Source organism: Caloenas nicobarica, chromosome Z, assembly GCF_036013445.1.
Source record: "Caloenas nicobarica isolate bCalNic1 chromosome Z, bCalNic1.hap1, whole genome shotgun sequence".
Lineage (NCBI taxonomy): Eukaryota > Metazoa > Chordata > Aves > Columbiformes > Columbidae > Caloenas > Caloenas nicobarica.
Genome location: NC_088284.1, coordinates 21,200,709 through 21,216,242, shown reverse-complemented (window position 1 = coordinate 21,216,242; position 15,534 = coordinate 21,200,709). Strand labels below are relative to the sequence as shown.

Genomic DNA, 15,534 nt, shown 5'->3' with positions numbered 1-15,534 from the left:
GCTTGTGCTTAGGTAGTTTCAGGAACACAAGGTAGATCATTGTGCTTAGGTAGTTTCAGGAGCACAAGAACTAATGAAGGCAGGTCGTGTGCATATTTCTGTGTTGTAGTTGATGAATGCTTAAGATTATGCAAGCTCTGGTTTGAAGCATTTGCAATTATTTGTAGTGTTCATAGGTTCTCTACCTCCTATGTGATGTCTAATAAAACGGTCTTCCTGATGTTGATAAAATACGTTCTTAATCCAGCCTTTCCTCAGCATGGTCTCTTATTTTCTGTCGCCTCGATTCATCGAATTTCTGGAAAGATAATTGCGTTTAAGCACTAGACTTTCTGAAGCTCTTCAAATAAATTTGAAAAAGTAACTGGTGAGGGGAGAATGGGGAACCAGTTGGTTCCTTTCTCTCTACTGCCGTTGTACAGTCTTTCTGCTAGAAACTTAGTGTTATCAAATGATGAGAGTGCTTCTGAGAGGATAATGATTCTACTGTTTCAGCTTTGAAGTTTGGAATAATAACTCATTAACTTACAACAATATCCATTATCTGCTCAGATGTGTTTATGTGAATAATTTCCATTTTCCCATCATTTGTCTTTAGGCAAATGAACTGCTTCAGCGATCTCGACAGGCTCAAAGCAAAGTAGAAAAAGAAAAGATGCTAAGAGAGTCGCTGAAAGAGTACCAGAAGATCAGCAATCAAGTTGACCTTGCTAATGTTTGTGCACAATATAGGCAAGGTAAGAGACAATCGCTGATCATGTTCTGGTAAATAGTTTCTGTAATATCCTTTTGTGCCATCTCCTCTTTTGTTTGTTTTGTTTGTTTACTAACTTTCAACTCCTTTTATAGTGTTTTGCCATAAACAATTTCTTAGTAACTCTTATAATTAATACATGTGAACCTGTTCTTGTTTAAAGCCTTTCTAAATTTCACCAAACAATCAAAAAACCTACCTCTGTATAAAAATATTTTCATCCACTTCTTTCACATCGTAGTGTCCATTTATTTCATATATGTCACAAAAATGTCTTTAGGAAAACTGTTGGGCTGTATGTAAGCAGAAGATAAATGATTGTACTTTTGCAGGTAAGGTTTTATACTAAATATGCTGTTTGAAATATGGTTCTGAATCCAGTTTTGTTCAGTAGAAGCTAGTACGTAATTCAAATGTAGATATAACTTCTGTAACAGTCAAGATGTCAGCCTCTGTCCTAATCTGTAACTTCAAACTTGCATATAATCCCACAGGTTCAGTACAGGCATAGACCTTTATACCATGCAAATCAGAGTGAATAAGATTTATTTTTTGTTGCTGGCTAAAATGGAAGTGTTTGTCACCATTTTGTGACATACAATAATGAATGGTAATATTTGTTGTTTCTTTCCTAGTGCGTTTCTATGAGGGAGTAGTAGAACTCTCTCTTACAGCTGCTGAGAAGAAAGATCCCCAAGGTCTTGGCCTTCATTTCTATAAAAATGGAGAACCAGAAGAGGATGTTGTTGGACTTCAAGCTTTTCAAGAGAGGCAAGTTTTCAGAATACTTTATTACCGTTATATGGAGTGCTTTATTTCAAGGGACCAGAAGGGTAACTCTTTTGGGGAAGGTATGCAGGGTAACAAGCAGCATTTCTTAATAAGGAAAAACAGTATAGATGGTTTTGCCCTGCATGCTTTCCATGTTTCTCATTAATATGGCACCAACTTAAACTGGAACAGATGGTAAACTGATAGATGCAGAAAACATTGTGATCTGAATATTATATAAAGAATTGTTAGAAAGATGATTGAGAACAGACTAGATTGTGGCAACGATAGTCTGCGATCTTTTCAAATGTTAGTAATTGTGTTTACAAAGGCACACAGTAACAACTTTTGAGTATTTCATAGACAGTTGCAAGGAAGACTCTGAGGTTTTGCTTTTATTTTACTCTGTTTACAGATTGAACAGCTACAAGTGCATCACTGACACCCTTCAAGAGTTAGTGAATCAAAGTAAAGCCGCTCCTCAGTCTCCAAGTGTACCCAAAAAGCCAGGTCCCCCGGTGCTGTCATCTGACCCCAACATGCTAAGCAATGAAGAAGCAGGGCATCATGTAAGAAATTAACAAAAAATTCATGGCTGCACTCCAAAAAATGATGTGATTTGAAGGGGTGTGGAATTTGTTATTTTTAAGAAGTTATTTTTAAGTAGTGAGGCAGATAAAAGTAAAAATTTGTCACAAATTGGCCTATTTATGTAGAGTGTTCATAGAAATGATGACATGCAAATAACATGAACCTAAGTATTGTCACATACATATTCAGTGCTTGGTGTAATGTAACCACTTCTGGAAAAACAGCTTTGGCCTTTTCTTCCCTTAGTTTGAACAAATGCTGAAGCTAGCTCAGCGTTCAACAGATGAACTCTTCAGTATTGCACTTTACAACTGGTTGATACAAGCTGACCTGACGGACAAGCTGTTACAGGTGAACTGGAAGAGTTAATTGTAATAATGCTGATGCTTTAAAAAAGAGGAGAGAGGAAGAATATAAATGTTATCTTTACGACTTTTGCAGGTTACTGCGCCCTTTTTGGAACCCTACCTTGTGCGGATGACCAAGATTGACCAAAACAAAGTCCGTTATATGGATTTACTGTGGAGATACTTTGAAAAGAACAGAAATTTTAGTAATGCAGCCAGAGTCTTGGCTAAGTTGGCTGACCTGCATAGGTAGGGATTATGTGTGATCTGTTGCATATATTGAGCTAATTGGTTAAAAACCAAATAAACTAAAATCAAAACCTTATATGTAGGTATTTAAAAAAAAAAAAAAGGCCAAGGACAAGAGAAGACCAATGCCTAAGGGTGTTTGCTGAAAAGATTTTAAATCAACGGAATATATTACCTTTTGATCCAAACCATTACTGGGAAGAAATTACATGTTTATTTTATGTATTATACATTAGCTTGCAAGGTATTTCCTGTTTTTAAGTACTGTATATTAAGTGGTCATTTCTTACATGGAATTTTGTAATGTGATAGTGTAACTGTGGAGTAATGGATAGAAAAGTAAACTAGAACTGAGCCTCCAAAGATGGTGTCACATTGTTGGATAATGTCCTGCTTGATTTAGTAAAATCTGGAGAAGTCATGTGCTAATTCCCAGAGTCTAGTTAGAATATAACTAACCCTCAAATAATTATAGTAATTCCCCATTTTATTTTGGATATTTGCTTTGCAGCACAGAGATTTCTCTTCAGCAGCGTCTTGAATACATTGCACGTGCCATTTTGAGTGCCAAAAGTTCCACTGCCATATCCTCTATAGCTGCAGATGGTGAATTCCTACATGAACTAGAAGAGAAAATGGAAGTAAGAAAAAATATTAATCTAAGCTATACTGTAAATGCATTATTTCACTTTGTCATATTGGCACATGACATTTTTATTACCAATTCTGTAGAAAGAGTTTTCTGGGCTTTCTTCCCAATGTGGCGAAGTTATGCAGTTGACAGGAGATTCTGAGATGTAAGACAGTAACGTTTCTACATTTAAATAAAGTGAATTCTGAGTGTATTCTTAAGCTTTGATTAAATTAATCCAATCTTGACATATTTTATTTTTCTTTTTAAACAAGGTTGCAAGGATCCAGCTTCAAATACAAGAAACATTACAACGGCAGTATTCCCATCACTCTTCAGTGCAAGATGCAATCTCCCAGCTTGATGCTGAGCTGATGGATATAACCAAGGTGATTAAAATTTCTCTGTATTAAAAGTCAATTGATAACATTTGGGGAGGGGGGGAGGAAATGTTTTGCAAAGAATGTTCCTATGCTGGCTAGGAAAAGCAATGGATAGTTTGGCATTCCTGGTCTTAGAATGTTACCCAAGATTGTCTTTTTCTGTACTTTGATATTCCTCCAGTCTTTAGTACTTTAATTTCTTCCATGTTTATCTTTGTTACTAAGTCTCTTAGACTTATTCATTTATTGGAAAAAATGTTAGGAAATTAATGGTAGTAATTATAACTTCATATAAAATTGGGGATTGAAGTTAAGAAGTGAAACTAAATGTAGTAAAAAAAAAAATCATTTAGTGTTGACAATGGTTACTTGGGTTGCACTATTACTAGTCTGATGTCCACCACACAAAATAAAGCTGATTTTAAAAATGTCCTTTTTATCCTACTTGAAATGTAAAGCGCAATAATTTTTCTTTCAGCTGTATGGAGAATTTGCTGATCCTTTTAAGCTCTCAGAATGCAAGCTTGCAATTATACATTGTGCGGGTCATTCTGATCCTATCTTGGTGCAAACTCTCTGGCAAGAAATCATTGAGAAAGGTAGGTCTTAATGAACAAAGAGCTGTACAAGCTAGGAGTGTAGGAAAATGATACAATTAGACCTTTTAAGACTAACTGTGCTGCTACTGATACGCTGTCCAAGTTGACATTTTCTGGACTATTCTGTGATAAATTTGGTAAGTATAGTTAACTATACTTGTCTGCCTTCGGCCCTGTATGGCTTGAATAATCCCATTCTAGATAACATTTCTGAAGTCATTTCATCCCGTCTTGTTCTTAGATTCCATTATATGTGGAAAAATTTTGTCTGAAGATTTCACTATTAGGAAATTAGAATAAAAATGTTACATTTATCATGACAAAAGTTAAAGAATCTTCAGGGAGTTCTGTGTTTTTATAATGCTGACAGGAGTAGAAGTGTAAGGATTTTGTCCGTTTATTGAGAAGCAGAGTAGCAGGCACAGCTCTGCAAGCCTAGCCACTTGACTATGGTAAATCTTCCTCACCCTTTAACACGAGAGTTGGTAATTCACTATCTCTTCCTGTTTGTGGGTGGTTTTTTTAATTATTTTGGTTTTTTCTTGGATTTTGTGCTTGAGGTTGCCATTGTGCAAACAACACTGACAGTGATTTGAGGGAAAAGCTATGTGCTAGTGGTTTTCTTCTGAGTTTGTTGTTGGGTTTGGTGGTAGGGTTTTGGGGTTTGATTGTTTTTCTTGTTCTTTGGGGTTTTTTTAAGTAGATTTGCACAGAACTTCAAGGGAACACGAAAATCTGTAAGTATACATACATACACACCAGAAAAAGTTGTATTTGCACTTCCACATGCTGATTTTGCACTGACAATAGCAAAAGATTTTCATGTGCTAGTAGTAAATTTGAGTACTTCAGTATAGTTGTGTATAAATGTGGAACTTTTTCCCTGAAGTTCTCTCTAAATGATTTCTGTGCCCTTTCAGAGCTGAGCAAGAGTGTGTCTCTGAGCCCCGCTGACAGAATGCAAGAACTTAGTCTGAAGATGGTATTGCTTGGAAAGATATATGTTGGAACACCTCGTTACTTTCCTTTAGGCAAGTTGTTTGGCCTGCATAGTAAATAAACATACGCATTACATGAATGGGTCACAGGTTTATTTTTAGTCTCTTAAAAAAAAAGTTTTAACCTAGGAAATGTCCCCCATTTTAAAACCTAGAAGGAAAGAATATTGATAATTTTGTGATAGATTCTTACATGCTTGTGATACATAATTACTGTAGCTATTTGTGACTTTTTTTACTGTAGCTGAAGCAATAAATTATTTCAGCTGTCAATAGTGATGGAGTTAATCTTGAGGATAGCTGAGTAGTACTTTTCAGTTTCTCCCAGAAATTGGGAACAAAAGCATTGTTATGACAGTGACTTTTGATAAGGGATTCAGGAGAGGGAGGTTAGACAAAAATTAGAAATTGAATTCCTATTGGCCTCTAGTTTTGTAAACACAATATTATTGTATGATTACTAAACCATTACATTTTTTACAGGTGTAGTTTTTCCTAGAATTTATCCAGGAATTTTACCAGATTTTTCACCCTGAACAGGAAGTAAATGAAGCTTAGAAGGCAGCAGCAGTTATTTTTGGATTATTTAGTAGATCCCATTTTAGAAAGTAATAAACTTTGTTTTTATCAAAGTCCAATGTAAAAATGTATATATACACATATAGTAAGATTTTAGGCAGCCACTTTTATCTGCTGTCTTTTGAAGTATCCACTGCCATCTGCAGGGGCAGATTCTAAAATCAGAATTCAGGAGATTTCTTGATCCTTTTTGGAGCATCTTTCTGCTTTGGAGATGCTCAGATGTTTTGAGAAGTTGGTATTATATAAAAGCCTGGAAAACATATTGTTCAGCACTAAACGTCCTTTTATCATATTCTAGTGTTGTAAAAGAAAATGTAGTGCTGTCAGCATATTGTTAATTGTTACTGACAGTTAAATGTGATAAAATATTCACTAGTGTTGCTGGCTTTTCCAGCAAATGAAATGATAGTATGCTCTTTTGTGCTGAAATAAAAGTTAACGAACTTTTCTTAACAGCATAGTTCATGGCAGGACTGTAATAAAGTACACAGTATGAATAATCCCTGTCATGCATTGCTGATAGCATAACACTGTCTTTGGAGGTAGTTACATTTTGCATATCCTTCCCTGAGTGCAGACTGGGACAAACTATTACTTGTGCTTCACAGGAGAAAAGTACCAACTGTGTGGAAGACAGAAAATTAAAGCTTGGAATAAATCACTTTCAAATGCCTTTCTTTGCTAGACCCCCATTAACAAGCTGGAATCTAAACATCCCGTTATTTTTGTCCTCCAGATTTTTTAGTGCAGTTTCTAGAGCAACAGGTCTGCACTTTGAACTGGGATGTAGGTTTTGTAACATACACCATGCAAGAAATTGGAGTGCCATTACCAAGGCTGCTAGAAGTATATGACCAGTTGTTTAAAGCACGGGTAAGGAAAATAACCACAACATAAAAATTTTGTTTTCAGCTACTATTAAGGTCTGTCTTTAGCAGGAAGCATGAAATAAAGTAAAGTGTTTTATATCAAAATATCAATTTCGTAGCTTTTTTTAATTCAAAGGCCTTTAATGCTGCTTTTTTCCCCCCCCCGTTGATTTTATTCACTTCAATCTTAAAATATAGGGAAAATTGTTAATCCTTTTACTTTACCTAAATCTGATTTAGGATTAAGTAGGATTAGAATTGCTATGTTGCAGAAGGAACAGCATATTTTGAATATATTAATCTTGTTTCCTATTAATTATTAAAATTTGCTGTATTACTGCCTCTTGTCTAATCTATTGATGCAATAGGCATAAAGAATAAGAAAGTCATATTTTTAACTTTTGGTTTGTAGAACAAGCTTAAACAGAATTAAAGAGAATTAAAGAGAATAAACTTTTTACCCAGATTCCTTACAATGTAAGGAATTCAGAACTTCCTAAAATCTATTACTTTACAGACTGTTTGGAAATGGAAAACTGAGTTAAATTTACGTATGTTTTAGTAGTCAAAAGTCAAAATAGTAAATTATAGACTTAATATAGATCAAGATAGAATTGCAGTTTCTCTTATATTTTTGTTACAATGAATAAATAATTGCCACATCTGTCAATTTGTTTATACATACACAGAGAGGGTGTTTTTTTTCTTATCTCCTTAATATTTGCCTCGTTAATATTTTGGATTTTTTTTTTAGGACCCATATTGGAATAGAATAAAAAAGCCTTTACACCTTTTAGAATGTATTCATTTATTGTTATCAGGATATGCACAAGATCCAACCAAAGTACTCCTGAGGTAAGAAAGGCAACTATGTCTTAATAAATAGTGAAAGATATAAAATATCCTAAAGCACTGCATTTCAGCAATCCCCAAAGCTTTTATTCTTTTCTTTTGGGTGAACTTAGTATTTCTTTCCTAGTGGTGACTACTGAGACTCCTCATTCAAAACCAGTTGGTAGAAACTTGTAGGATCCTCCCTGTAAACTACCTCAATAAAGAGAATTTTCTCCACTTCACTGAAGATTCATGAGGAACTGAGAGGACTATTTTGCAAATTTTGGGAACATACTTTAAGCAGTAATACAGGCAAATTTGAGGGAATCTGGGAAAAGTGGGGAAAAATGAGAATCTGGCATTTTGTGAAAGAAACAATGAACGGTTTAATGAAGAAAGGCTAGGAGCACTGAATTCTGGAAAAGAGGAGACTAAGCCTGAGGATAGATCTTCCCAAATGGTTTTTAAGAGGTTGGTGATGAATCAGCCTCCAGGACTAAAATGCAGCTTAGTCTGCAGCAAGATTTTAATATTAGGTTAATTTAATATTAAGACTATAATTATTAGGTTTAATAATAGAAAAAGTGTTTAGCTAAAAGAATAGCTATGTACTTGAACAAGTTGCCTGCATATTATGGAATCTTTAGCTTTGGGAACTTTTGTGAATAGACTATACAAACTTCAGTTAGAACTATCTTTTCACGGTGAGCAGAACTAGGCAAAGTCTTGATAATACTTCTAACCATTTTTTTTTTCTGATTCTCTTGAAAATATGCATGCAAATGTCCCCAGTTCACATATAGTTTACATCTGTCTTTACCCACATTTTTGGTCTTTTATGCTTAGCTGATTTAAACACTCAAACTTATTAGAGCCTTAGTGAATGTTTTCTAATTTTAATATCTACTTGGAAATTAATACATAAATCATTGTGGTTTGATACTAATTTTATATATTTAAATTGCTATCTAAATTAACAACTTATATATTGGTTACATTAATATTTAGATATTACTTTACATATTAAAGATTTGCCCTTAACATTGCCCTTAACTGTATCATGTTTCATTGTTTATTATTAGATAAATAGTAATTATTTATTTATTTTCCCATTATGCCTTAGTCACAAGCATAAGATTTCAAAAATTAATATTTGTAATAAATAGTTAAATATTTACAAGTAGCTGACAGATGTCTTGCTGATATGTTATTTCATTAAATCTCAATGCTCACTTTCTATTTCAGATTAATTCTAATACACAGAAACAAAAAGGAGCTCGTTATTATTCTGTTTTCTTTACAGGCGACGATTCACAAATGTTTGCTTGGATGCCGTTAGTTGCTACCTGGTTGAACTTCAGTCTATGAGCCCGACGCTAGTGGTGCAGACTACTATTGGGAATTTTAAATCACTACAAGCTAAATTAGAACGGCTTCAGTGATTGACTAATAACAAATCTCAGATAAATGAACTATGTAACAAAAGTTCAGATGTCTGCACTGAATCTCTGGAAGAACAAATCCTCAGAAAGAAGTTCTGAGAAAGTTGTATCTCCTGCTGCAGTTACCAGTTGTGTGGCCTGTATTTGTGCTATTCCAAAGGTATCTGTGAGTTGTAAAGTAAATGTGACAAATTGAGTTCCTTTTACTACTACCAATTTTTTTAACAATGGAAAGCTTGTTTTTAATACTGTTGAAATAAAATACATTGTGTGATCTTTTCCTTGAGGATTAAGAATATTTGGAAAATTTTTTTACTTTTCTTAGTGTAAAGTAAAGGAGGAAAGTAGGATGTAAAAATCTTCTTGATAGCTATTTTACAAGTATCAAAATAGAAAATAACAACTGCAGAAGGCAAGATGATGATAAAAGGGCATGTAAAGGCCGTCATACTGGGGAGTAGTGATGCAGTCCTAACTCTCTGCCTGAGAGTTTATTGGCACATCTTTCAGTAACGAAGATAATTATTCCTTCATAACAGTCACTTTACACACAAGCTGCCTCTGTAAATAGAATGTTCGGGATGAAATTGCAGAAACTAGCAATCTAATTTGTATTGGAAGTAAAAGAACAGAATTAAAAGCCCATCAAATTATTTTCCCTATCCATTTTATTAAATTATGTATCCTTTAAAATAAAAAAAAAAGTCAAGAAGTGACTTGTCTTACTTTCATTACATGCACACAAGCACCAAATAGTGTATATTCCTTAAAAGAAGCACAGCCTATGCATCATCCTCTATGCATGCTTCCTTTTTAAATCTCTTCCTACAGGGAAATTTATTTTGTATTCAGCAACACAAACTCTATATAACATGCACAAGAAATTGCCAGTTCATGCTGGTCTTTAGTCTTTCTCAAATAACTTCTTCACATAAGTAAGTGATGACAGAGTTTAGAGAGATTTTTAGTGGGGGAAAGAAGCGAGCATCTTTATGCCTACAGATTTAGACATTTATTTACATGGAAGCTATCTACTTACAGCCTTTACTACCAGATCTGATTACTATGCTCTGAAGTTTTATTTAAAATACACCCATTAATTTCCTTTGCCTGTGAACTGCCAGGTACATTCTGATGATTTTCAGCCAGATAATCATAGAATCATTTTGGTTGGAAGAGACCCTCAGGATCATTGAGTCCAACCATAACCTAACTCTGGCACTAAACCATGTACCTAAGAACCTCATCTACACGTCTTTTAAACACCTGCAGGGATGGTGACTCCACCACTTCCCTGGGCAGCCTGTTCCAATGCCTGACAATGCCTTTCGTGAAGAAATTTTTCCTAATATCCAATCTGACCTCCCCTGGTGCAACTTGAGGCTATTTCCTCTTGTTCTATCACTTGCTACTTGAGAGAAGAGACCAACCCCCTCCATGCTGCAACCTCCTTTCACGTAGTTGTAGACAGCAATATGGTCTCCCCTCAGCCTCCTTTTCTCCAGGCCAAACAGCCGCAGCTCCCTCAGCCGCTCCTCATCAGACTTGTGCTCCAGGCCCCTCACCAGCTTTGTTGCCCTTCTCTGAACTCTCTCCAGCACCTCAGTATCTTTCCTGTAGTGAGGGGCCCAAAACTGAACACAGGATTCAAGATGGGGCCTCACCAGTGCTGACAGGGGGACAATCACTTCTATAGTCCTGCTGCCCACACTATGCCTGACACAAGCCAGGATGCTGTTGGCCTTTTCAGCCACCTGGGCACACTGCTGGCTCATGTTCAGCCACTGTTGATCAACACCCCCAGATCCCTCTCTGCCAGGCAGCTTTGCAGCCACTCTTCCCCGAGCCTGTAGCACTGCCTGAGGTGGTTGTGATCCGAGTGCAGGATCTGGCACTTGGCCTTGTTGAAACTCATACAATTGGCCTCAGCCCATTGATCCAGCTGGTCCAGATCCCTCTGGAGAGCCTTCCTACCCTCCAGCAGATCAACACTCCCATGCAACTTGGTGTCGCTTTTAAACTTACTGAGGGTGCACTCAATACCCTCGTCCAGATAATTGATAAAGAGATTAAACAGAACTGGCCCCAATACTGATACTGATCCCTGGGGAACACAATTCACACAGTGAAGGGGTATGTAAACTAGAATACATCTCTTTTTTACCTCTTGTTAGATCAAAATAGAGCTGAAATCTTAATATTTTCTTTTCTGTTTTGTCAGTGTTGAAATTTCCTCCGTACGTATTTAAATAGAGGAATTACTGTACATCCCGGGAAAGAACTGCGTCTTTCCATTTAAAGTATACTATGTTTAGATATGACAAGTTGGGGCTTTTTTTTCTGCTGATGGCTGTGTTTCACACGAAGGATGTCATGTATATTTAGCCCAGTCTTGTTAGTGCAGGTTCTGTTCATACTTCATATGTGTTGTCCCAAGTCTTGCCTGATCTATGTAATTTTTTGGTCTAAATTTTAACATTTTCACAAAAGTATGTTCTGTTGAGCCATATTCCATAATCTAGGTGAGTAGATTTTTTCTTTTTTCAGATCTGGAGAAATGACTGGAAAGTTTGAAACAAACACAAGTCACAGACTTGAGTTTCAGCTCTCTCATTTTTTTTCTTTTTTTTTTTTTTTTTCCTCTTTCCTCCCCTCCCCAGTTAATAGAATAATGCCTCTGGAAATATTACAGATTTTTCCAAAGTTGGAGTATTTCAAAGTATCTCAAGAGTTATCTTTTAGATATTTTCAGATGATTGCAGGTAATTTCAGTGTAGACATTGCCTTCTGTTTTCATAGCACTTGCTCTGCACTCAGATGGAGAAAGGGTGGGTTCTGTTTCCCAGTTAAAATTTGGAGGGCTGTGGAAACCTAAGAGGAGAGAGCTGGGTGGATTAATGCAGGTACCCGAAACAAGTGGTGAAAAGTACACGGAGCAACATTAACGTGAACCACTTCTCCTTAACAAAATTCAAAATTATCAACAATTGGATTATTACTTTGGTTGGTTGGTTGTTTTTTTTTTTTTTGTCCCAACGTTACTCATTTTTTGTCGAGATTGGGGTTAAGGGAAGGTAGAAAGGGACTTGGTCTAAAGTGGTTTAAGGGCATAAGTGCTTTAAGGGAATCAAAGACGTTTCTTCAAGATGATAAAAGTGAGTGCTCACCGTACTTGTGTTTCACCTGAATTCCTGTATCCGACAGGGAGAGCTGGTCTCATACAGTTGTCTCCTATAGTCACTTACCCCTCCTCTCTGCCGATGGCGGTGCAGGTTTTCCCCTCGGAACCTCAGCTGTCGCCCTATCACCCCGGTCTGCCGCCACAGCCACTACGCGGTGCCCGGCCCTCCCCGCGGTCAGTTTTCTCCAGACGCATGGGACTTCTACGCAGCCTGCCAAGCCGGCAGGTTGGGAGCCGAAGCGGCAGAGAGAAGGCTGACCCTGAACGGGTGTCCCTGAGGCCCACCGCCAGCGACAGCACCGCAGCGCCCAGCCCGAGGGGGCGGAGCCAGCCCGGGGGGGAGGGGGGCGGAGCCAGCCGGGGGGCGGAGCCAGCCCGGAGGGCGGAGCCAGGCCCCGCGCCTGCGCACTGCGCTGCGCGGGCCCGGCGGGCTGTTGGCGGCCGCCGGTGTGCCGGGGCGGCAAGTGTGGGGCGTCGGTGTCATGCGAGAGCCCATGAGCAGCCGCGGTGAGCATCGGTTTGGGCACCTTCCGCCTCCTTTTGTCTGTGTCCTGAGGGACGGAGTCAGCCGGAGGGACCGTCTCTGCCCTGACCCGAGCAGCAGCAGCAGCGGGAGGCTTGTGGGTGGCGGCGGGAGGGGAAGACTCGTCCCCGCCTCAGTCGCTGCTCGCGCGGAAGCGGCGGCTCCGTGCTCTGCTTCGCTTCGGGGGCTGTGCCCACCCCGCAACGGGAGGCGTGGTCGCTGATGCACTTGGGTGGCGGGGGCGCCGCGGCCCGTCACCCCGCGGCCTGAGGCGGCTCCGGGGCGGCTCCGGGGCCGCTCCGAGGCGGCTCCGAGGCGGCTCCGAGGCGGGAGTGCGTCCTCCCGCCGCCTCCCTCTGCCCGGGGAGCCCAGCGGGGATTTTGCTTGAGTATCTGATCGCTTGCTCTCAGGAGGCTGTGATATGTTTTCCTCACTGTCTGCCTTATTAGAGCTTTTAGCGAGGTACTTGGAGTCTTGGCTCCTTTGTCTCAACTCCTTCAGGAACAAGCGTGTAATCTGCACGGCCGAACTGCAAATAGCCTCGAGCTACCTTAATGAAAATAGCTGTTTTAGTTTGGAAATACAGATAATACAAGAGTAAGACAACAACAGTAAAACAAGAGGTAATGGGTTCAAGCTGGAACACAAGAGGTTCCACTTAAATTTGAGAAGAAACTTCTTCTCAGTGAGGGTGACGGAACACTGGAACAGGCTGCCCAGGGAGGTTGTGGATTCTCCTTCTCTGGAGACATTCAAAACCCGCCTGGACGCCTTCCTGTGTAACCTCACTTAGGTGTTCCTGCTCTGGCAGGGGGATTGGACTAGATGATCTTTCAAGGTTCCTTCCAATCCCTAACATTCTGTGATTCTGTGATAAGCCTCAGTTAGGTTTGTGTTTACAAGGAAGCTGCTGTAGTTAGGAGTTTGTGTCTAGCTTCTCATCTACTCCCACACCGCAAAAATAAAAACTTCTTTTGTTTTGTTTTCTTTTGGTTTGTTTTCTTCAGATTCTCTATTGATATGTGAAAAATCTACTATTTGCTTTTCTTTGTAATGGTTACTTAGAGATGTAATAAGAATGGAGATTAAGCTAGATGTTCTTATCTCTACATGCATCAAGCAAAGAAAACCGTGGCCTCGCATCTCATGGATTGGACAGGTAAGTGTAATGAACTTATATTTAAATATAAAATTCTGCAAAGAGTAGTCTTTTATATAATACTTGCACTTCCATCAACAGGGAGGGGGTAAGGAATATATTCCACTTAGGAGTTATTGAAATCTTATTGACTTGAGGCTGGAGAGTCAAAATTTCTCAGATAAACAATGGGGAGTCTTTTTTTGGTTTGGCTTTCTGTTTTTCCCAAAAGACCTCCCTTTTATATAAGGTTGTTGTTTAGATGGTTCTGGTTTTTCATAACCTTTTTTACAGTGCATTGTTGCAAATTGTTAATTTTTTTTCCATTCCATCTTGCATTTGTTGAAAGACCTGCTTTCTTAAGCTTTTTTGATAAAAGGAGGCTATTTCTTTTTTCTTCTAATATATGATTTGAGTCTAAGTAGGTAACTATCTAAGGCCAATTTCTTCTATTGAAATCACTGGCAAAAATCTCACTAACTTAAACACTGCGAAATGAGACAGCTAGTGTCTGATTTGTTGTTGTCTATCATTTGCTGGTAGTTTTAACAATGATTGCAAAATTACTTTGATAGTTTGAAACTTGTGAAACAGATTCATCATCAATGTAGATTGATGGCTAGGTATGAAGTACTGTAAAGCAAATATATCAAAGAATGAACTTAATATGGTAATTGCAATTGTAATATCTTTTTTATTGTTGTTATTATTATTATTGCCCAACATTTTTTCTCTGCATAATTTTGCAGACTTTCAAGCAAAATAATGTTTTAAAAAATGAAATGTTCCTTTTTTCTTTCAACAGGAAAAAGAGGCTGTTTTTCTTCTAGATGATAAACATATAAATGAAATTAACCTAGCATCAGGGAAGACAAAGAAGAAAATCCCTCGTCTGCAGTCATTGTTGAAAAATGTAGTTGTTTTAACAACATCAAGAAATGGTTAAGTATAATAGCTTATTTATTATAAACTGCTATTACTTTAGTTGTAGTTGTAACAGTTCAGGGAGGTAGAGTATCTAAATGATCTGCCAGTTCACTGTCAGCCTTAGAACTGTGGCTAAGATGGAAACAAAGTAATTTTAAGTACTTCACAATAATATTCTTCAAAACATTTCTCCCCCAATGAACACAGGTGCTTGGTTGGCAGGAATACTTAAAACAGGAGAGCTATTTCTTTGGAATAAAGATCAGGACTGCTTGAAAATTGTGCCAGCACCAGAAGAGACTAGGAAAATAGTTGCAGTAGCACAAGGTAGGTTTTTTCCAATTAGTCTTTTGAAAAATGGAACAGAGCAAAAGTGGTTTCCTTTTTGTTAAGTGTTATCACACAAGTAAAAGCTATATTCACACCTTGTTTTGCATTTGTATAATTTGTGTGCTAGCTAAGCTTTGACAAATGCCCTTTCTGTCACTTGAATGGAACAATTTTTTCAATTCAGTAATCTCCTGTGAATAATAATTCATTTTAAAATACAGTAAATATTTTATTTTTTAATGTTTAGTTTTAAACTGTAGAAAAACTTTCTTTACTAGGTTATCAATGCTTTAGAGAAGACATACATCTGGTGTAAACCCTGTACGCATAATTTGAAGTTATTCTGTAGGTAGGTTTTGATGACAAATGCTAACTGGAGAGAATA

At 37.8% G+C, this 15,534-nt stretch overlaps 2 protein-coding genes across 5 annotated transcripts in view; both read left to right on the top strand.

Annotated features, from left to right (window-relative positions):
• The window catches only part of NUP155 (nucleoporin 155), a 29,960-nt gene extending 20,236 nt beyond the window's left edge, over nucleotides 1–9,724 (top strand). Inside the window, exons 24-35 of the mRNA XM_065655465.1 lie at nucleotides 599–737; nucleotides 1,390–1,525; nucleotides 1,941–2,094; nucleotides 2,363–2,467; nucleotides 2,558–2,712; nucleotides 3,224–3,353; nucleotides 3,619–3,732; nucleotides 4,205–4,325; nucleotides 5,246–5,356; nucleotides 6,642–6,778; nucleotides 7,529–7,629; nucleotides 8,912–9,724. Coding sequence (XP_065511537.1) covers nucleotides 599–737; nucleotides 1,390–1,525; nucleotides 1,941–2,094; nucleotides 2,363–2,467; nucleotides 2,558–2,712; nucleotides 3,224–3,353; nucleotides 3,619–3,732; nucleotides 4,205–4,325; nucleotides 5,246–5,356; nucleotides 6,642–6,778; nucleotides 7,529–7,629; nucleotides 8,912–9,050 — 1,542 coding nt within the window. The 3' untranslated portion in view covers nucleotides 9,051–9,724. The remainder of the gene's footprint in view (nucleotides 1–598; nucleotides 738–1,389; nucleotides 1,526–1,940; nucleotides 2,095–2,362; nucleotides 2,468–2,557; nucleotides 2,713–3,223; nucleotides 3,354–3,618; nucleotides 3,733–4,204; nucleotides 4,326–5,245; nucleotides 5,357–6,641; nucleotides 6,779–7,528; nucleotides 7,630–8,911) is intronic.
• A 2,931-nt stretch (nucleotides 9,725–12,655) lies between these two features.
• CPLANE1 (ciliogenesis and planar polarity effector complex subunit 1) overlaps nucleotides 12,656–15,534 on the top strand; it is a 53,559-nt gene continuing 50,680 nt past the window's right edge. For all 4 annotated transcript variants that reach the window (XM_065655461.1, XM_065655462.1, XM_065655460.1 and 1 more), the window contains exons 1-4: nucleotides 12,656–12,738; nucleotides 13,762–13,913; nucleotides 14,698–14,833; nucleotides 15,027–15,146. In XM_065655461.1, coding sequence (XP_065511533.1) covers nucleotides 13,833–13,913; nucleotides 14,698–14,833; nucleotides 15,027–15,146 — 337 coding nt within the window. In that variant the 5' untranslated portion in view covers nucleotides 12,656–12,738; nucleotides 13,762–13,832. The remainder of the gene's footprint in view (nucleotides 12,739–13,761; nucleotides 13,914–14,697; nucleotides 14,834–15,026; nucleotides 15,147–15,534) is intronic.